The sequence below is a fragment of the Miscanthus floridulus genome, chromosome 8, assembly GCF_019320115.1.
Source record: "Miscanthus floridulus cultivar M001 chromosome 8, ASM1932011v1, whole genome shotgun sequence".
In the NCBI taxonomy this organism is placed as follows: Eukaryota; Viridiplantae; Streptophyta; class Magnoliopsida; order Poales; family Poaceae; genus Miscanthus; species Miscanthus floridulus.
In genome coordinates, this window is record NC_089587.1 from 123,649,384 (window position 1) to 123,671,922 (window position 22,539).

Below are 22,539 nucleotides of genomic sequence, written 5' to 3' on the forward strand. Positions count from 1 at the left end.
TCCATGTTCCAATGTGGCACATTTCTCAGACTTTTTCTATATTTCTTTAATTTATTTCATTTAATTGAATTTTCTTGGATAATTCAAATTATAACTGCTAGTCATTCGAATAATAAAAAAAATGAATGGAAAAATGATATTCATGTTATTTAGTATAATGTGAGGCCGTATCAAGGAACAGACCACCAATTTCGAATATCTTGTTCACGAAACATGACCACGAACTTGCAGTCGAGTTGTTTTTAAATTCCATAAAAAGCAAACGAAGTCCGAAAATCATGAAACTTGTCAAGATATCATGATATCATATGTGGAGGCTGTGATAAAAAATTGAGGAGGTTTCGCGTAAGTTTGTCATGAATCTCCGAAGAATCTCTGAAAATCATGAAACTTCTTCGGAGATTATTCGGTTTGCAAGCATCGTACGTGACAATGTGCGCGAAACCTTCGTAATTTTTTATCACAGCCTCCACATATGATATCATGACATCTTGACAAGTTTCATGATTTTCAGACTTCGTTTGTTTTTTTATAGAATTTAAAAACAACTCGACCGCAAGTTTGTGGTCATGTTTCGTGAACAAGATGTTCGAAATTGGTGGTCTGTTCCTGGATACGGCCTTACATTATACTAAATAACATGAATATCATTTTTTTATTATTCGAATGACTAGCGGTTATAATTTGAATTATCCAAGAAAATTCAATTAAATGAGATAAATTAAAGAAATATAGAAAAAGTCCGAGAAATGTGCCACATTGGAACATGGAGTACCAGGTATTATATGAGGACTGTAGAAAAAATTTGGAAGTCAAAAATGAAAAAAGTATGGTTTGCCGAGTGTCAAAAAATAACACTCGGCAAAGGAGCCTCTTTGCCGAGTGTCGGGATAAGACACTCGGCAAAAGATTAACGGCGCCTGATGGACGTTAACGGAGGCGGCCCTTTGCCGAGTGTCTTATCCTGACACTCGGCACACTACCTCTTTGCTGAATGTTATTGTTTGCCGAGTGCCGAGCACTCGGCAAACCACCTCTTTGTCAAGTGTTATTGTTTGCCGAGTGCTCGGCACTCGGCAAACCACCTCTTTGCCAAGTGCTTTCTCTTTGGCACTCGACAAAGAGCCTCTTTACCGAGTGCTCAATAAAACGTATTCGGCAAAATCTGGGACACTCAACAAAGAAGTCATCTCCAGTAGTGAACGGTCGGTACTCAGTTTCCTCGGCGTACAAAGTTTACTTCATTGGTTGGACCAACATGGCGGGAGCCAAAGAGCTATGGCGTGCTGCAGTGCCACCAAAGATGAAGTTTTTCTTCTGGCTGGCCTTGCACGGACGTCTTTGGACGGCGGAGCGCAGAAAAAGCCATGGCCTTGAGCTGCAGGCTGCCTGCGCCTTGTGCGATCAGCACGACGAAACAACGGATCACCTCTTGTGCTTGTGCGTATATGCGCGCGAGGTTTGGTTCCGTTTGTTACAGACCTTCGGCTTCCATGGCGCCGCTCCACAGCAGACTTCAACCTTGCTTGACTGGTGGCAGCTGGGAAGGACATCCCCGCCACAGGCCCTCAGGAGGAGCTTCGACTCCATGGTGTTGCTCGCCACTTGGTGCCTGTGGAAGGAACGCAACTGTTGAACGTTCGATCGCAAGTCAGGGACGCCATCTGAATTGCTCTCCATCATCATGGAGGAAGCTGACGCCTGGATCGGTGCTGGTTTTGGCAGCCTGGCGTTGCTCACCGCTCAGGCCGCCTGATCAACGCGGGGAGCCCTTTCCGTCTACGTCGCGCAATTGGTTCTTTAATTAGTACAACCGTGTCTCTCCACCACTAGACGGTGATTCATGTTCTGTGTTTTCTCCAAGTCGAGTACGGCTCCTCGCCGTGACTCGCTGTGGAGGTTGTAAACTTTCCCACTTCTACTTAATAAAGCACGTGCTAATGCACGCTTTCGAAAAAAAAAAGCTAGGATTCCTATTTGCTGGGATGGCCGCATCTCCGCCATGTACCATCGGTTAATGCAGTTCTGCTTTGCATGGTTCTGAATTTATATTGTCCATGAATCAAGAGGCCGGTGTAGTAAAGACTGCAGTGCATCTAATAAAAAGAAGAACTATGCATGTACATGAGGAATTGACAAATTCAAGCTCCTGATTACATGAGTACTCCACGTTATTGCTTCCTCCATGCTCTGGGTGTCAGGATACATTATTGATGACAAACGTTTCAAAAGAGCTATGACTGCTCACAATACAGTTCAGAACCTATGGCATTGTCTATATCTTTTGCCGGAGAAATATTTTAAAAATAACTTCTTGTACCAACTTTGAAGGTAAATGACATGCGGAAAATATTTTTGCAGACATGTAAATTTTGGAAGGAAATATACACCATACATTATTGTTTGGATTTATTGATGTGTCCTATACAATCATAAATAGGCAATAATTGAAGTTTGCAGATTATGATTATTACAGGAGTGATAGGGGAGTATCACATGGTAACTTTTACAAGTGTGCACAAGCTAGAAGGGTCTTTGTTTGAGGAATGAGTTAATCCATCATCTTCCCACTACTAACTTTTTTTGTTTGGTTTGTCGAATAGAATCATCTTGTCATTGCTCACAAGCTAATAATTAGTATTAATACAAGGAATGGAGTCGTTCAATTAATGGACTCACGACTACCTTATCTAGAATGATCTGATTCCTCAAACCAAACAACAAATCCAATCCACTCCAAGCGGATGCAAGTGAGGTGGTGATCAAGCAAGACAACCTGCACGGAGCGTTGGTGCTGAATTACCCTTATTTCTACAAGCGATACACTCGTTCTATCCAATACTATCAGAAACCTCAAATTTGCCGAGTGTTTTTATGTTTGCCGAGTGCATTCTCTCGGGCACTCGGCAAACAAATTCTTTACCGAGTGTTACCCTAAAAACACTCGGCAAAAAAAACACTCGGCAAAGAAGGGGGTTTGCCGAGTGTCAAACAAAAAAACACTCGGCAAATAAGGGGTTTACCGAGTGTCACAAAAAAACACTCGACAAAAAGAAAGATTTGCCGAGTGTCCAAAAAGAACACTCAGCAATAGCAAAAAAATGAATAAAATAAAACCCCGCCGGCCCTAAACACGCAGACAGTTGCGGCGCCCATCACTCCTCTCCATCTCCTTCCCTCTTGCAGTCTCGCCCACGGCTCGCCCCTCCTTCTCTGTCTCCTTCCTCCCACTCCCCCACAGGCGGCGGCAGCAGGGCTCCTTCCTTCTCCCTCTCCTCTTCATCTCCCCCCACAAGCGGCGACACCTCTCTCCTCTTCATCTCCCCCACAGGTGGCGGCGGCCCTCCCTCTCCCTCTCCCCTACAAGCGGCGGTGCTCTCCCTCTCCCCGAGCGCGGATCTGGTCTCCCCCCACCACCGGTGAGCCGGAGCACCTCCACAACTGGCGGATCCGGCGCCCCTCCCCCTTCTTCCCCACCACTGAGCATGGACCGGGTCATGACGGCCCCTCGGCGGTGGATCCGGTCGCGGCGGGGGCAGATCGGGCTGCCGCGGTGGTAGATCCAGTCTCGCCAGGGGCGGATTGGGTCGCGGTGGCGGTGGATCAAGACGCGGCTGGGGCAGATCGAGACGCGGCTGGGGCGGATCGAGGCGCGGCGGATCTGCCCCGTCCACCTCTGGCCATGGCGGAGGGAGGAGCGGCGGATCTGGTGGTGGATGGAGCAACCCCGGATGAGGCGGGGCAGGGCCTTCTTCCCCGGCGGCACCAGCGTGGTGGTGGTCTTGGCTGGTGCTGGTGGCTGCGGGCTTCGTGGCGTGGCGGCGGGAGGCAAGGGTGGCGGCGGCCGGCTTGTTTTTTTTATTTTTTTTTGAAAAAAAGTTTGCCAAGTGTTTTTTGGGCACTCGGCAACGTCTTTGCCGAGTGCGCGTCAAAAAACACTCGGCAAACTAGCGTTTGCCGTTAAAACGTTTACCGAGTGTAACACTCGTCAAACCCTTTGCCGAGTGTTTTTGGGGTTTCGTCGAGTGCCCCTGGCACTCGGCAAAGCTCTTGTATCCGGTAGTCCCTCTGAACTCAAAGAAGAGAACGATGAATCCAAGTCCCCGTGTAGTAATATCTGCGTAATGGGATCGGAGTTCGTTGGAACATGTATCTTACGCTTTGGCGTCGCTAGATAAGTTTGTCTAGCATAAGTACAATGATATCTATCCATACAACAGACAGCTAGACGCCAGCTTCAGTCATTCAGTAGCATCTAGCCATCCCTGTTCATTTGAACTTATCAGCCGGCTTATCCGCTAGAATCTACAGTACAACAAAATAGCTTCAGCTGGCTTATCAACTGACTTATGTATCAGCCGAACAGAACCTAGCTTCTCTCTCCACTTGTTAGACAACAAGGGGGAACAATTGATCTGAGGCTGAGAGGTGGCAGCTTGGCCCCGGCCAGCGCCCACAACAGCCATGAGGGCCTTGGCTCTAACTACTGCGCAGGGAGGCAGCAGCGCGCCACGGCTAGCGCGTGGGGCGTCGCAGGCGCACGCTAGGCCCCTAGGCCCACGAGCTGGCCAGGCATGGTTAAGGCACGGTGTGCCATACGGCCATACCTAGGTTAAAGGTGGAGTCCATGGGCAGGCACAACAAGACACAATTAATGCAACTTTAGTGTATAAATATTTTCAGAGGTGCAACACTAGCTATCACTACGTCAAAAAGCATTTCTAGGGGCGGTTGTAGACCATTTGTAGGGGCGGTTTGCCCAGCCGCCCCTACGCAAGGGTCTCTACAAATCATGCATTTGTAGGGGCGGTTCCCAGGCCACCCCTACAAATCTATTTGTAGGGGCGGCTGGAAACACTAGCCGCCCCTATAAATATATTTGTAGGGGCGGCTGTAGTACCAGCCGCCCCTACAAACAGGTATTTATAGGGGCGGTTCAATCTAGAACCGCCCCTACAGTTCGTTTTCCCGCCAAAAAAATCAAATTTTCAATTCAAAATCGCTTTGCCGGACGTCCCACAACCAACGTTCCGAACCACGTTCGTGTTGCCGAACGCCCCGCGACCAACGTTCCGAACCGCGTTCGCGTTGCCGAACGCCCTGTGACCTACGTTCACGTTGCCGAACACCCCGCGACCGCGACTACAAGCATAAGAGTATTCTATAAACTACAATTACAAGTCCAATTCACATGAATATATACAATCCATCATTAAATATACAAATTCCATACACATTGTTATCAACGTCCTAGAGCTTGCCTTTCAGTCTCATGAAGGTGTTGGTACTGAGGATTTGTACCTAACTCAGACTCTCGGTCATGGTAGGCGCCTCTGACATTTACAATCTGGTCCAATATGAAGTTGCAAAGGTCGCCGACGAGCTCTAAGAGTTGGTCATCCTTGTATGGGTCTCGAAGTTGCAAAGGTCGCCGACGAGCTCTAAGAGTTGGTCATCCTTGTATGGGTCTCTTTTCATTCCTTTCTCTTCTCTCCACTACAAGAAAACAAGTTTCGGTTTAGTATTTCATACCATTTACGAAGTTTTTATACTACGGGTGAAGAGGTTCAAACTTACCCTTAAGGGGTGTCTCCTGTAGGCACCGGTGTTACCCATCATAGAACATATATAGTATCCACAATGTACACTCCCAGGCTTCTGCTTGGGGCACTGTGTGTTTTGCATATGAAAATGTTAAGTAATGCTTTTGATAGCCTTGTAACGGAGTATTGAAGAAGTAAGTTACACTTACCGCACATAGTGTTTTTATAGCCAGCTTTTCCTTCCTTGCTGGATCATGCCTTCCATGATGATTAGTGACATAGAACCTAAATGCCCTGTTCGAATTATTTTAGCAAATACAACTTGTTAGTATCCAAAAGTGAACGTTACAAGTATGTATACAAACATATAAGCTAATGAGGATTGTCGATATGTATACGTCTTGAGAATCGATATGAAGTCTTTGTATGTCACCGTGTCCTTATCTAATGAATCAAAGACCCATGCCATGCTCCTCTCGACATCGACGGCTATACAAATCCAGTGGTTGCTGCATGGATTTAATCATAGAACTAGATAAGCCCTTTTGCATCGAATGAAATATATCGAACAAAGCTTTAAGTATAGAGTTGAGCTTACTCAAAGTTGTATGGTAGCCATATAGTAGGGTGGTGTTGGAGATTTTTGAAAGCCAAGGCAATGTATGCCGCAACCTTAAGGGACTCTTCCCTTAGCTTCGCACTATGGATGCACTCTTTCTCCCGAAGAGTCTTTGCAGCTGCTAGCTCTTTGGCATCCAGTGTTCACCGTTTAGGATAATTAAAATTTGTTTGGGCTATAGCTTGAGGGTCTACATACCCGGCTTTCACACTTGGCATTTGTTTGATAATGTGCACTTGCATTCTACAAATCACGGCATGGGTTAGTTACAACAAAATTCAAAGATTACATTCATATCATATCAGGAGGACAAGGACTTACAGGCACCACGTGCGAATTAGATTCATCTCCATTTCTCCCAGGTGAAAGCATGTGTGCATGTCATTGAAGTCAAAGACAATTTTCCCGGCTGGGCTTCCAAATGTGCCGGTGGGAAAGCATGCTTGTATGATATCTATGCTCGTTGGGAGAACACGCAAGTACCAATCATGGAACCTTCTCATTCCAAGTGGTAGGCGCTGGATGTCCCGGTTTGGTAGGAAGGGCTTGCCTCTTTCATATTTTTTCGGGCAATCCTTTGACCATTTGATGACATCAACATTTGGATACTGCTTTGCAATTTGGTGGAGTTTGCTACTGACGGCCTCCTCAGAACTCCGTGATGGGACTTTTTTAACTTGGTTTTCAGGCTTGAACTGATCATGGGAATACCACTTGGACACCGACAAGACGTCTTTGATCGGAACATAAACTGGCCTTATGTGGATTGGAATCTTCTTTCGGAGTTCCCATTCAGGCACGTCCTCATCTTCTTGTGCATCACCTTCTTCAGGAGGCACTCGTTGTTCATGTATCGGTTGTGCTTGTTGAGAAGACTGTGGCATCTCATGATGCACTTGCCCGGTATGAGCTGGAGAAGGTTGTGGCATCTCATCAGGCACATGCTCGATAGGAGGCGGGGAAGAATGTGGCATCTTAGGAATATGAGGGTCACGAGACGGTGAAAATATCTCCCCGGCCTCAACAACTCGCTCCAAATTTGGGAGAGGGGGAGGCGGCGAAGAAGCAGTCAATATAATGTCCCATTTGTGCCAGAGGATGAACTACCCCATAACGTCTCTGAGTAACACCAGCCCCTCGGGAGTTGCGTAGTCTATCCTCCACTGCATGAACTCGGGCATCACTGTATGCACCTCGACCCTAGTGTAGTAAGGCGATATCTTATTATTGTGGTGTAAGCCACCGGGAGGATGTGCCACACCCGTTGCCACCTCCATCACAGTGTTCTGCCAGCCGCTGAGAAACACCAAGGTGCAACTAGTAGGTTCCCGTATGAGATCGATTGGGGTTGTGGCTGCAGTGGAACCTTGGCTGCTAGGAACTTTCGGAGGGCTACCAACTAATGCCAGTTCTCCCGGTGGCGTCACTAATATACGTGGCTCTATAGACATTCCTTGCTCCTCCAACGCCTTCGCAACTAGAGCCTTCACTTGGAGCTCAAGACTAGTCTCCTGGTCTCGGCCATGTTTCTTGTACATGTGCCTGTCCTCTTCGAATCCTTGCTTCCAGGTCATCCTTTTCCCAAGCCCCCTGGTGCGGCCTGTGTGCTCCTTGTTTCCCAAGCTAAGGCTAAGCTCGTCCCTTTCTCTGGAAGGATTGAATGAGCCCGTCTCTTTGTCTTCAGCATATTTTAGTATCCTTGATACCGCCTCTTGGGTCTCCGGCTTATCAAACTTAAGATTACTGCTGGATGGTTCTGTACTCCTCGCATATATCCAGTTCCTTGAGCGTACCTTCAAGTTCGTCACATCGATATTCCCAGCAGCTGTGGCCTCTTCATCCATCTTCCTAAACTGCTCTTCCTTGGCATAGTAGCCACCGGGGCCTAGATGATGGTGGTGTTTGTTCCTCTTCGCCAGCTCGGTGTTACGGGCATTGAGCTCCAATGCCTCCGGTGAAGTCTTCTGAGCCACGAGCTCCTCCCATTGACTAGGAGTTATTTTGCCGAACTCGTTGAAGGGACTTAACCCCTTTTGGATATACTTTGTGTTGAGCTCCGACCTCCTACGTCGAAATGACTCTCCCATCATCCTGATAGCATTTTTTTTACCAATTCGTGCTTACCCTCCGGAAATCTAAAATTGACCTTCAGCTGCCTATCCCATAGTGCATTCTTTATGTTCTCTGGTGCCTCTTTCCAGTTAGGGATTGCTGGGTTCAATTTATCTCTTACTAGGGCCCCGATCACATTACGGAATCGTCCTCTTAATTCCTTCGGCTCAAGGATCTCCCCTGCTGGCCCAACCTCCATTATCACATAGCAAGCCTTATCTAGATATAGATTTCCTTTTCTATCCCCTCGTTTCCTCTTAGGCTTGGTAGTCGTGGTTGTGTCTTGAGTTTGTGGAACAGAGGCATCGTGATCTGTCTCTGTGGTTGTTGCCTCTGCTCTCCTTTCCTCTACTCCGTCTTGTCCAGCGAGATGTCGCGGACGTCAACGTTGTCTTTTCTGAGTTTTAGGAGGGACCTGTATATAGGACAGGTCAAAGTGTTAGCAGAGGTAACACAGCCAAAGCTTTAGCAAAATTTACAAGCTAAGGCTTCTTCCCTACCTCCTCATTCAGGTCAAAATCCTTGTCCAAATCTTCCTCCATTGGCCTCCTTCTTGCTTCAGGTGGGAAAGGATCCTCGGGACTTTTATATCCCTCTTCTGACTCATCATCCTCTTCTTCTTTGCCTTCAGCAGCCTCTCCTTCGGGGCCTTCCTCCTCGTCACACTCCTCCTGAGTAAGCATCACTTCTAGATCCTTTTCTACCTCGTTATCGAACTATTCCTGAGTAAGCTGGTCCTCTAGTGCTTGCTCCTCAAGGGTTGGCTGCTCATCATGCTCGGGGCATCGAGTTGCACTGTCTGTTGTCCGCAACATTATTTTGCGCTTTGTTCTAAAAGATACAAGAAAGTGTGCTTTAGCTACGCGAGAAGGTATAAGAAATCAAAAAGGTCTATAAACCAAAGTAGTCCTATAAAACAACAATATAAAAAACAAGAAGTAGCAGTGGTAGAGGCCTTAGAAACATGTCAATCATCATCTGATCTTGAACTTGGAGCATCAAGGCATCATAACAGAGAAGAGAGGAGAAGGTAATGTAGGGGCGGCTGCTAATGATGCCAAGTTCCTCACAAGTTCTTGATCATCAGCTCATATTCCATATAATGTATGGACTTGGACAATTTCATCATTGGCAAAACAAAGGAGAGGAAAGGAGAGGGGAGATTTGGCAAAAAAAAAAGCAATAGCTGCTTAACAAACATAGAGCAGTAGCTGATGGCAAAAATAGCCAAAAAACAGCAGTGGCCCACTGGTCCTATGCCCCCAAGCACGCAACTAGTAGATCAGCAGCAAGCTAGAAATTAAATAAGAAGATTAATTTCACCAAATTGATGTAGATGTAGCCGGCTGGCTGATTAAAATCCCGAGTTCATTAAGCAAGGACGAGCAAGCTGCTAGGCAAGCATATCATCACACAGGAAGTTCACAACTACAGCTGGAGGCATTAGCAGTACTCCAGTAGCAGTACATAGCAATACTAGCAGCTTTAGCTAGCTAGAGAGGCCGACCGACCAAGAAGATGATCGACCAAGAAAATGCAGCATGAACTAAGGAACTTTCTGGCACTAGCATGAAGGTCAGCAAGAAGAGGGTGCTAAGGTAACTGTTATGGAGGCTCAGATGTGTCAAGAATTAAAGTTACCAGATCATGCTGATAAGAATGGAAAAGTTGCTGTGATGGTATGACAACATGTTAGATAGAGTAAGACAACTAAAGAGCTGGATCTTCCAAATTCACAGAAGGAGAGGAAGACAGCAGAAAAAGACGCCTCAGAAACATGTCAATCATCATTTGATCATGAACTTGGAGCATAGTGGCATCATAACAGAGAAGAGAAGAGAGGAAAAGGGCTAGTAATGATGTCAAGTTCCTCACAAGTTCTTGATCATCAGCTCATATTCCATATAATGTTTGGACTCGTGCAATTTCATCATCGGCAAAACAAAGGAGAGGAGAGGAGAGGGGAGATTTGGCAAAAAAAAATAGTTGCTTAGCAAACATAGAGCAGCAGTTGTTAGCAAAAATAGCCAAAAAACAGCAGTGGCCCACTCATCCTATGCCCTCAAGATGCACATTTGACAGATGAAAATCTAAACCATATAAAAATATATAGTTAATAGTACTGAATTGTAGTTTAGGACAGCAGCAAGCCAGCAACCATAGAATGTAGCCAGGAATAGCAAACTACAGGTATCTGTTGGGGAAGAACAAAGCAAACTATATAACTGTTGACTGAAATGAGCAGTTCACTGAAAATGGGTTTAATCTGAATTTTTAGAAGCAATAAAGCAGTGAAGTAACAAAACAATAATAACTATTAAATTAATCAAGTAGCAAGGACTGGTCGGGCGCTGCAAGTAGTTAATCACTAGCCTTGATATTAAACACATGGTATATGTATATTAAACAATCATTATTGATTCTATATATCCAACAAAAAAATGGGTAACTCAAGATAAGGTACAACCTCTTTATGAGAACAGTTGGCTAGAGCTATCAGGCAAAACTAAATAAAATGAATTCTCAAATGTTACAAAAACAAGTTAGCTATCAGGCAAACTGAAATTACCAAGAGCATTGGCAGATTGAAATAAAGATCATACTCAACTAATTGAAATTATCAAGAGCTATATACGAGTGATTAGCTGGAACAATGAAAAACGACAAAAGTGAGGTTTGCTATAAGTTTGAATAGATGCAGATTGCACACTGGCATAACTGCTAGCAGCTGGGCACACTGTCAGACAAAACAATAGTAGTAGCACTGCAATTCATTCCTAGCAAGATCTATACAGCAGCTATAAATGACTTAGAAAGTGGAGCACATGATTTGTTTGGACTGCAAGTTGCCATAACTACGTAAAAAAGCATGTCCAGTAAAGCTATCTCGCCAATTTCGGCAAGTGCAGGTGTTAGGACTGCAGCTAGCAACAAAGGCAGAACACTTCATACAACTGCCCAAACAAAGGCAGAACACTAGAAGCACAAATAACTGACATTTTCAGCAAGTGCAGGTGTTAGGACTGTAGCTGGCAACACTAATTTAGCGAGGGCAGGGCCAGCAGCTGATCGACAGTGTATGGTGCATCAGACTAAATTTAAGTAGGTTATAAATACCACATATCCATCCCACCAAACTTCATTACAATCAACCAAACTAATATCCAAACCCTAAACATGCAAGTAACATTCTAGTACACATATTAAGGCAAAGAGGCTTGTGTTTGCAACACAATATGAGAACATAACCAAGCATGAATATTTAAAACAGCAGATAAATTGTCAAAATTATCATCTGTGTTTCCTATTTTCTCCACTTCAGTCAGTTAATATACAGCATCTTGCTTTTTTTTCTCCATTTTCCTATGTCAATATGCCAAAAGTACAACACCAAAGATATGTCTAGGTGCTAGTCAGAGGCTGCCTGCCTGCCTTGTGGCTAGTAATTTTTTGAAACATGGGTCAAAATTATCATAAAACTACATATTTAAATTTGAATATAGAAGTAAAGATTCAAAGTGTCAGTTTCAAGAGCTGCATATTCAAAAATTGTATCATAGGAATACATGTTTGGTGTGTAAGGTATGGCAAAACTAAAAATTCCACCACCCAGCAAAAAATCTGTATTTATGTGATACATTTTTTCCCGAACAACGCAGGAGAGCTGCATGTCATTTCATTGAGAGAAAAGAAATACAGAGACAGGCCAGTCGGCCTACTGCCAAAATATTATATGGATTATAGACACCCCCACAAACATAAAAACCTAATGCTTATAGCCAATCCCTAAATTCAACATCCTCATAAAAATTCTAAAAAGATGATAAACTACTGGACTCACACAACAAATTTTACAGATATATGCATATGAATTTGTAACTTACGGAAGCTGCATACTTGTGAAGATTATTGAAAACCAGAAAAACAAACTAGCTATCACAAATACCATCACTGGTAAAGCTCACCTAACAATGTGCATAAATGTAGACAACTACTGAATTCACTGAAACTTAGAAACATACTACTTTGTTTTTAAGCAATATCATGCTCTATAAGCCTAGGCAGATGTCATAATCGAAACCAGAAAAACTGCAGCAAAACAAACACAGCACGAAACATAGAGCGACTGGGGTTTACTCATCGAGGAACGAAGAGATCAGTCACCGGATCTCGAGCTGCTGTTGACCCCGTGCAGCCCCGGCAGAGGAAGGTTCCGTCACCGGGGGCTGGGCGCCTGGGGCCGGGTGCGGGACTGGTGGCGTGGCCGGCGGTGGAAACCCTAGGCGCGCAGGGGCGGGCGTCGGGGGCCGGGTGTGGGACGCCGAGGGCCGGTTGCGGGCGCGGGACCAGCGGCGTGGCCGGGTGCGGGACGCCGGGGGTCGGCGCGTGGGGGCGGGCGCCGGGGACCGGGTGCGGGTGTCGACGTGCGGGGGCGGGCGTCGGGGGCCGGGCGCGGGACGCCGGGGGGTCGGCGCGCGGGGGAGGGCGCCGAGGGCCGGGCGCGGGACGCCGGGGGTCGGCGCGCGGGGGCGGGCGCCGAGGACCGGGTGCGGGTGTGGGCGGGCACGGGACCGGTGGCGGAAACCCTAGGCAGCCTGACGGTGTCGGAGGAAGAAGACAACGCCCAGACGATGACTCCCATGCGCTTCCTCCTATTTATACTAGGTACCATTAGTAGGGGCGGTTCCTGATCCAGCCGCCCCTACAAATGCATTTTTTAGGGGTGGTTCCTGATCTAGCCGCCCCTACAAATGCATTTTTAGGGGCGGTTCCTGATCCAACCGGCCCTACAAATATTTTCTATATTTTTAAATTATAAATTCTATATTTTTTATATCATAAAAATATAAAGTAATATAAAAAATTGTGTATATACACAAATATAATATTTTGTATTATTCTATATGTGAAGAAATATAGATATAAACAATTGTAGTCAAAACAATATAGAAAACAAAAAAAACAAAAATTAAAAATTTGAATTTTAAAACTTCGAATACAATTTTATGACGTTAAATGAAATAAAATGAAAATGTTGTAAACATAAAAGTTGTATAACTCATCAACATGTACAACTTTTATTTTGGTCATCTTGTCATGTGACTTTATTTGAATGATTCAAATTTTGAAATTCAAATAATTTCAACTTGAAACAATATTTTAAAAGAGTAAATGATTTCACATGAAAAACTCATGAATACCAAAGTTGTAAAGGGTAGTCTCACACACATGCATAAAATGTAGTCTCATACACATACAAAAATATGTAGTCTTACACACGTACATAAATATATAGTCTCACATGCATGCATAAATGAAGTCTTACAAACACACTTACACAAACACTCCACGTTCAACAACTAGCTAGCCCGCTGTAACGACGTTCCCTTTGACACCTTTTCGTTCCCATGGCATTATGTCTTTGGGGAGGTTATTTTCCACAACACTGATCTTCTTAGGAAAGTCTGTGAATAGCGGCATCTCATCATAGTTATTGTAAGCTTCAACATCATCCACGCCATCAACTCCAATAATGTGTTGTTTCTCGGAGGCAACCACGTGCTTTGTCTTCTTCTTCTGGGGAAGGTTACTTTGTGGGTCAGACATATTGAAAACTTGTGCGACACGTGAAGCGAGCACCTAAGGGTCATCTTGGTAGCCTAGATTCTCGAGGTCCAGGACTCTCAATCCGATCTCGTTCAGTTGGTGTTGTTTGATCCAGCGGCATCGAAATAGGGCCACCGTCATATCCCTTCCATAGTCAAGTTCCCATATCTCTTCAATGATGCCAAAGTATTGGATCTTTCACCCTAATCCATCGAGAGCCTCTATTTGAACGCCGTTGTTTTGGTTCACATATTTACTATCCTTTGCGTGGGTATAGTACGTGTACCCATTGATGTCATAAGCATTCCAAGATGTCACTTGTCTCGATGGCCCCTCTGCCAACCTACTAATGGTAATAGAGTCTATGGTTTCTCCAGGCGGTATGTTTTGGTCCTTCAACCATGTAGTTAGTCATTGCTTGTGCTGTTTCATGACCCAATCATCCGAATGGCCATTTCTCTCCGCCATAATGATAGCCAAGTGTTCATGAATATACGGTTGCATCAGTTGTGTACTCTGCAAGACACTGTAATGCGCCCGACTCACCTCTTTGTAATCATGGTCGATGAACACTTTTCTACCACTGGTGCCCTTCCCAGCCAGCCTACCCTTGTGATGAGAATCGGGTTTACCAATCCCTTTCTGTACTTTTAGGTACTCTTGACAGCACTCGACGACTTCTTCAGTACTATAACCCTCTATCATGGAGCCCTCTGGGTATGCTCGATTTTGCATGTATCGACTTTAAACCGACATGAACCGCTCATAGGACCACATTTCATGCAAGTAGCAAGGGCCAAGCGCCTATATCTGATGAACCATGTGAATCATGAGATGTGGCATTATATCAAAAAAACCAGGAGGTAAACACATCTCCAGTTGGTTTTGTGTCTCCACCACAAATTCATGTAGGTCACTCAGCTCTTCCTTGCCAATCGTCTTCTGTGAGATCTTTGAAAAGAAGTAGCACATGCAGGTGATGGCCATTTTCAAGAACTCTGGCTTTATAGCCCTGATTGCAATAGGTAGAAACACTGTCAGCATCACATGATAATCGTGAGCCTTGCAGTGTGTTATTTACATGTCCTTCATCGACACTAGCTTCTTCACATTTGCTAAAACCCAGTCGGGACTTTGATCCCCCTCAGGAAAGTGCATATAGCTCTCTTCTCGTCTGGTGTTAGGTTGAAGCACACCGTGGGCAGAGTGTATTTTCCATTAGCCTCAGGTACCGGGTGAAGCTGTGGCATCACATTTAGCTGCACCATGTCTTTTCGTGCTTTTAGATCATCCTTTGACTTGCCTGTGTCCATCAAGGTAGCAATGAGACTCTCAAAGACATTCTTCTACACGTGCATAGCATCAATGGCATGGGGGACCTCCAAGTCTGGCCAATAAGGCAGATACTGAAAGAAGATCGATTGTTTCTTGAAAGGTACGCCTTCGACAGGAGGTGTGCTTCTATCTCTGTTCGTCCCATCTGGATTCTTCTTTCCATAGACGACGCGTATGTTTTTCACCATTCTGTACACATGTTCTCCATTATGACGTCTCTCCAGAGGGGGTTCAATCTCTGGGGCGTTGTCATAAAATCTAAAGAACAATTTGCTGCGGTACTTGTGACTTGTCTTTAAGAAGCATCGGTTCCTTAGGTAAACTATCTTCTTGGATGCATCCAGGTACACCCATGTAGTACCATCCAAGCAAACCAAGCATCCCGTCTTCCCTTTGATCTGTCCAGATAAAGCAAACAACGCGGGGTAATCATTGGTAGTAACAAATATTATTGCTCTACATATGAAGTCCTTCTTTCGGAACGCATCGTACATCTGCTCCCCATGCCTCCATAGCCTCTCCATTTCTTGCATCAAGGGCTCGAGGAACACATCTATATCAATGCCTGGTTGTTTAGGGCCAGAAATAAGAATAGTGAGGAGAAGGTACTTTCTCTTCTGACACAACCATGTTGGGATGTTGTACATGGTCAAGATCACTAGCCATGTGCTGTGGTTGCTCATTCTCTCGTTGAAGGGATTCATTCCATAGGTGCTTAGGCCAAACCGTACATTCCTTGGGTCATCGCTAAATTCTTTGTGCTTCTCATCAAACCTTTGCCACTAACTACAATCAGCCGGGTGTGCACTCTTATCATCATCCACCTTGCGCTCATCATCTCACCATGTCATGAGTGCGGCTTCTTTAGGGTTTAGGAACATACGTCTCAAGCGGTCGGTCACTGGCAGGTACCACATTACCAGGGCAGGAATTCTTCTCTTCTTTGCATCGTTGCCTAATGGAGTGTCCTCTAGGGGCTGAGATTCTTGTACCACCTTTTTTGTACCCTTCTTATTCCTCTTTTTCCCCGTAGATGGTTCGTCTCCACCGTAAAGGTCATTGTTCTTGTACCGGCTGGCCCCACACCGGGGACATTTATCCAATGACTTGAACGTTTCGCCATGAAAAAGTATACAGTGGTTGGGGCATGCATGTATTTTTTCAACCCCCATTGTCAATGGACTTATGACCTTCTTCGCTTGGTATGTGTTGGCGGGAACTGAGTTTGGTTGTGGCAGCACCCATGACAGGAGATGCAATAGATCATTGAAACTACAGTCTGACCAGCCGTACTTAGCCTTCAGGATGAGCAGCTCAAGCATGAAACATAGCAATGTCCAATGTGTCGGACAGCCCTTTTCAACACCATATACAGTCTCCTTCGATGCTTTTGTCACTCTTTCCAAGGGTTCGAATCATGTCATCTAAATCATCTTCAACTCCGACACGTGCTCCACCATCATTATTGGCACCACCTTCGTCGTTACCATCCCAACCACCAGCATCACCACCTTGTTCATTGCCAAACTCGAAATCCATTCATGCATCAAGCTCTGCTGAATATTGGGACATGGATTCTATGGTTTCGTCGTCGTATTCCTCCTCATCCTCATCGTTAACAATAACCATTTCACCATGATGAATCCACACTGTGTAGTCCTCAACAAATCCTCGCATAATCAAATGTGATCTGATGATAGTCACATATGTCCATGCCATACGGTTCTTGCAATCTTTACAGGGGCAAATAATTGTATTCTTATTCTCTTTCAATGTCGTTGCATGCTTCGTTGCGGCTTCAATAAATTTATCCACCTCTTCACAGAAACCTGCCTTGAACCTTAACGAACCATACATCCAAGAGTTCCTGTACTCCATCTTTTACAACAACAACAAAACAAACATTAAAGGACTACTTATTCAGATATATATAAAAATGAATCAAAGTAATAATTATTTGAGAATAATTGTATGTACCTCATATATATATGAATATAAATCTAATATAATTACATGAAGCATACAAACACACCATGGTAGAGAAAAATTAATTAATGACCCATTTATCCATAAATAATTAAAATACATATTTATTGATTACAATAAACAATTTCAAAGACAACAATTAGCAATAATTATACTTTACCCAATATCTTTCATACAAACCCTAGTCCAATTTTATCAAACATAAATTTACAAAAACGAAATTAATAAAAAAATCAAACCCTAGATCTAGATCACATGACATGAAACATCCATAAAACTAACTAATGGTTCACTAAAATCAAGAAACATGGACCAAATAAGGGTATGATCTTGTTCCCCTCCCTAATTTACCCTAGTACATTTAAAAGCTGGGTCTAATTTGCTCATAAATAGCTCAAGCACCATAGAAGAGGGAGAAAAACAAAACTCTAATTACTCACTAACCAACCATTAAAACTTTAAAAAAAAGTGTGGAATAGCATTTTCTTACCTTCTACAACCTCTCCACCAAAGGATTTGAGACCAAAACCTTCCCTCCTTAGTAGAGCAATTTTTGGGAGGTGCCCAAGGCCTCCCCACCTTTCTTTCACGGGTTGGAGTGAGTGATCCGAGGAGGAAGAAGGTGCTGCTTTTGTTTTATATGGGGCCATTTGTAGGGGCGCCTGATGATTGAGCCGCCCCTACACATCGGAGCTATAAATACGGGGCCATTTTTAGGGGCGGCTCAATCACCAGCCGCCCCAACAAATAGCATTTCCAGGGGCGGCTGGTGATTGAGCCGCCCCTACAAATCAGACTCCATTTGTAGGGGCGGCTCGTAACACCAGCCGCCCCTACTGTTCCATTTGTAGGGGCGGCTGGTGTCTGGGCACCCGAGCACGCCACTGTAGGGGCGACTCCATCACTGGCCGCCCCTAAAAAAATTGAACCGTTGCTAAAAATCGTTTTCTACGTAGTGTATATCACAAGATGCTTCCTTAGCCTAAACTGTTCTAACGTTTTAGCTAACTATAAAATTTCTAACAGAGGGGCCCACTGAAAATAACATATTGTTTCCTATTAACTAGCATGCATGCCAAACGGTTTATTCTTTTTTATTCTATATATATATGCAGGGAGTGCTCAAATAAGCTGGAGGTTCCAACAAATGCTAAGTTAGCTCTTAGCACCCTTGGTCCAATATTTTTTTTCTTGATCACGTAAAAGGTTTGCGCGTCTTTATATTAAGGTAAAGAAAATGTTTAATACGACACGCCTTATTAGCGGCGCTCTTGGTCCAATATATTGCACCTCTTCTGTTTTACTCTCTGTCTTGTTTTCACCTCCTTATTAGATCACACGACGGAGCAGTCTTTTACTGCTTCAATATTGTACCTTTTGGTTTGTTAAGTCACGAAGCCATGCCACGAGACTATTGAGACGACGGACGATGACAGTGATATACCACTAAAACACTCCTTTGTACGTGTATAAGCTGAGTATACAGAACTTTTTTACTGCATTCAATGCCAGGACTCATATTAAAAGCTAGAATCAAATTGATACTTTGGCCTTTATTTGATCACCCAGCATGGTACACTAAGCACACATGTATGCAGTAGTCTCCCATGGTACATGCAGCTGAATGTCACATGCATGCGTTATACATAAAGTACTGGAGCCGAACTATTTCTTTAGATACAGGGAACCATACAGCTTCATCTCTTGACCAAGAGAATCAGACCAATTATAACACTAAAATTTAGTAACAAGTCATGGCTGACTCATGTCTCAAACCTATTATTATTTGGTCATCCAAAGGAAACAAAGAAAGACATAGCAGCTGTCTCAAGCGCTCGGCAAACATGAGTGATGCATTCCTTGTTGTATTGGACTAGTTTGATATATTTGAAATCGTATATTGGAAATAAAGCATGACAATGACCACAAGATGCCAGTTGTATTGGTTACTCAAATGTGGGGACTGTGGGTGAGATCTTTATGCTTGATAGTATAGGAGATAAAGTGTTAACAACCCACTGGTAGAACACAATCATTGAATGGACTAACACGATCTCAGGTAACTGATACAGTAAGAGATGGAGTTCAGGGGAGTAGCAAGCAGGGGGAATGGGAGAGGATGAGGAGCAGGGGACAGGTACAGAGGAAGAGAGAGTTGGGGAAGAGGAACAGTAACCGGAGAAGAGATGATGAGTTGTATTCTGAATATTCGATGCCCTGCAGAAGTTACTCCTAGTTCCTTTTGTAGATGCTCTGGACAGCCTGTGTGTGGGCCCATATGGCAGTGTCCCTGACATTCCCCCCTCCTTGAATTGCGACTTGCCCTCAAGTTGCAGCACTGTTCATCGACGAGCTTGGATCGGCCGGAAAGACAACGCTGCCACCACGCTGCCGCTGGGCATGTAGCAGTAGACGAGGATGCTCTTGCCGGAGGTGGAGCAGGCTGCGGTGTTCGGTGAGGCTGATCAACTCCTCCCCCATGCCGAACAGGGCCACACAAGTGTCTGACCGCCGGCTCGACTCAATGAAGTGCGCGTGTAGGAGGTCGGCGAAGGTGACGTTGAGGAGGAAGCTTGAGTTCTCCTGCAGCTCAGTCTCCGCGCACGCCAGCAGCGCGTGTAGGAGCCGGATCGCAGCTGTTGCATCCTTTGCTCTTTCTGAAGCCGCTGTTGTCGACGCAGATGATGAATGTGCGGCCATGGGGAAGGCTGAGTGGGCGCAGTGCCACCATGGGGTTCGAAGACACAGTGCTCCAAACGTGCGGCAGTGTCGACGGAGGCGAGCACGTCTCAGTCGAGCTCGAGGGCGAAGCGCTCCACATCTGCGGCTGTGTCGACGCAGACGAGCATGTCCGGGTGGGGCTCGTGTACGTTCGGTGCCGGCCGTGCACATGTACACGAACTTCACCTCCTCTGGGGCACACTCGACACGGAAGCCACCAAGTGTCGAACACCTTGAGGGCTAGGTTGGAGGCAGGTCGCTGGCACGACCCAAGTAGTAGCATGGTCGATGGTGGCCCCCATGAGCATAGCGGAGAGGCTGTCAAGACCAGACGGAATCGTCTCGACGGGGCCGAGGTGGAAGACGGAGAAGGTGAGCATCATCGGGTCGGCGTTCTCCTCGCGGATCTTGGAGATGAGGAGCGTGCCCAAGCCAGAGCCGGTGCCGCCGTCGAGGGAGTGGCACACCTGGAAGCCTTGCAGGCAGTGGCAGTTCTCGGCTTGCTTCCGCACGACATCGAGCACTGAGTCGATGAGCTCGCCTCCCTCAGTGTGGTGGCCCTTGGCCCAGTTGTTCCAGACCCCAGCTAGGTCCATGAGCACAGTGCGGGGCACGAAGCAGCCACAGGAAGCCTCAATGTAGTAGACGTTGACATGCTCGAGCTGGAGGTCGGAATCATCGCCGTAGCGGCCGGTGGCGAGGCTTGATGTGCTCGTCCATGTAGCAGCAGGTGAGGCGGACGCAATAGAGCGGGTCCGGGTTCGCGGCGAGGACGGAGATGTCGTCAAGGACGATGTTGAACTCGCGGGCGCATTGGGTGAGCGATTCACGGATGAGCGCGGACACATGGAACTGGCCAGCGTTGAACTGCGCAGCGATGGCCTTGAGCGCCTCGGTTCCGGTGGAGGGAAGGACCTTCGCGTCGTACTCGGGGACAAGGGAGTGGCGGACGCGGCAGAGCGGTGCGCCGAGGAGGTCGGAGAAGAGGCAAAGCTTGCCGGTGCTGGGGCCGACCGCGCAGGCGTGCTCGAGCCGATCCACGGTGGTGCGGTCGCGTTCGCTGGTGACGAGCCCCCCACGGCACCCACGTGGTGATGAGCGCATCGTGGCTGCAATCCATCGTCGAGCACCCTATGGTCGAGTGCTTCTACAAGGAGGGTGATGGCAGACCAGCGGCCGGAGGCAGCGAGCGAGCCCTGCGGCCAGGTAGCGGCTGAACGTAACGGCGCAGGTTGGCGCGGGCGAAGCCGAGGCGGACGAGGGGAGGCATGCCATGGTCGGCGAAGCTGAGGCGGGCGCTAAGGAGCGCGCCGTGGTCTGCGAAGCTGAGGTGGGCGAGGGCGAGCACGCCGCGGTCGGTGAGGCCGAGGGAGGTGCAGAGGAGCACGCCGCGGTCGTCGCAGCAGAAGTGGGCACGGAGGAGCACGCCGCGATCGGCGGAGCCGAGGTAGACGCGGAAGGGTACGCCACGGTCGGAGAAGCGGAGGGACACGCCGTGGTCGACACAGCCGAAGTGGGCGCGGAGGAGCACGCCGCGGTTGGCGCAGCTGAGGTGGACGCAGTGGGGCACGCCGTAGTCGGAGCAGCGGAGGAGTAAGTCGTGGTCGATGCAGCCGAAGTTGGCACGGAGGAGCAGCCCTCTGACTTCTTCTCCACACACCACCCGCAGCCCCCACGGGAATCCACGAGATCGAGACCCTCGTGCGCTTCATGGTCGTCGCGAACGCAGAGGGAGGCACGGGCGTGGGCGTGGCCAAGGCGGAGGAGCAGGTGGAGAAGGCCATGGAGGCGTCAGAGGCGGGAATGTCCTCGATGTCGACGGGGCCGCACTGGACGAGCTTCTGGCCGGCGTCGAGCGGCGTGTGGGGGTCGGTGGAGGTGAAGCCATTCTCGATGCGGATCTGGTCGGAGACGATGAAGTCGTCATGGTACGGGGTGGGTAGCTGAACCGGCGGCGGCGACGGCGTGGTAGTGATGGCGGTGGAGGCCGGCTCGATGAAGGACTGTCGGAGCCCAACAAACTGAGACTCCAACTCCTTGCGAATCGCACGAATCTCGGCCAGGAGCAACTGGTAGTCAAGAGGACCCATGGAGTAGTGGTGGTGGATTTCATGGTGTTGTAGGATTTGGCTCCGAGTACTAATTTGTTAACAACCCACTCATAGAACGCAATCACTGAATGGACTAACACAATCTCAGGTAACCGATACAGTAAGAGATGGAGTTCAGGGGAGTAGCAAGCAGGGGGAATGGGAGAGGATGAGGAGCAGGGGACGGGTACAGAGGAAGAGAGAGTTGGGGAAGAGGAAGAGTAACTGGGAGAAGAGAGGATGAGTTGTATTCTGAATATTCGATGCCCTGCAGAAGTTACTCCTGGTTACTTTTGTAGATGCTCCGGACAGCCTGTGTGTGGGCCCATATGGCAGCGTCCCTGTCATAAAGCTAACTTAGTATATATGCTAATGATGCTGCAGGGGCACTGAAGTAAAATGTTCCTCATCCAGTACGAACATCACTGATAGCAGTAGATGTGTATCGTTTTGATTTTGAATGGTGTGCATACAACGAGACATGATCCGTATCATGTTCGGACTGTCCCACACAACGAAGCACTAT

The 22,539-nt window shown here is 46.8% G+C and overlaps 2 protein-coding genes across 2 annotated transcripts; one reads left to right on the forward strand and one right to left on the reverse strand.

Annotated features, from left to right (window-relative positions):
- The first annotated feature begins 1,258 nt into the window (after positions 1-1,258).
- Positions 1,259-1,636, forward strand: LOC136469850 (uncharacterized). Its single transcript, XM_066467886.1, has one exon. It carries the CDS (start codon positions 1,259-1,261, stop codon positions 1,634-1,636), a length of 378 nt encoding a protein of 125 aa, XP_066323983.1.
- Positions 1,637-19,066: 17,430 nt separating this feature from the next.
- On the reverse strand, positions 19,067-22,257 carry LOC136473471 (tubulin beta-1 chain-like). Its single transcript, XM_066471113.1, has one exon. The coding sequence runs from the start codon at positions 20,769-20,771 to the stop codon at positions 20,106-20,108; it is 666 nt and encodes a 221-aa protein (XP_066327210.1). The 5' UTR covers positions 20,772-22,257; the 3' UTR covers positions 19,067-20,105.
- Positions 22,258-22,539: the final 282 nt, after the last annotated feature.

Excerpts from the sequence above, each read along its gene's own strand:
- LOC136469850 (XM_066467886.1), top strand. The coding sequence starts at position 1,259 with ATGGCGGGAGCCAAAGAGCTATGGCGTGCTGCAGTGCCACCAAAGATG.
- LOC136473471 (XM_066471113.1), bottom strand. The coding sequence starts at position 20,771 with ATGTGTCCGCGCTCATCCGTGAATCGCTCACCCAATGCGCCCGCGAGT.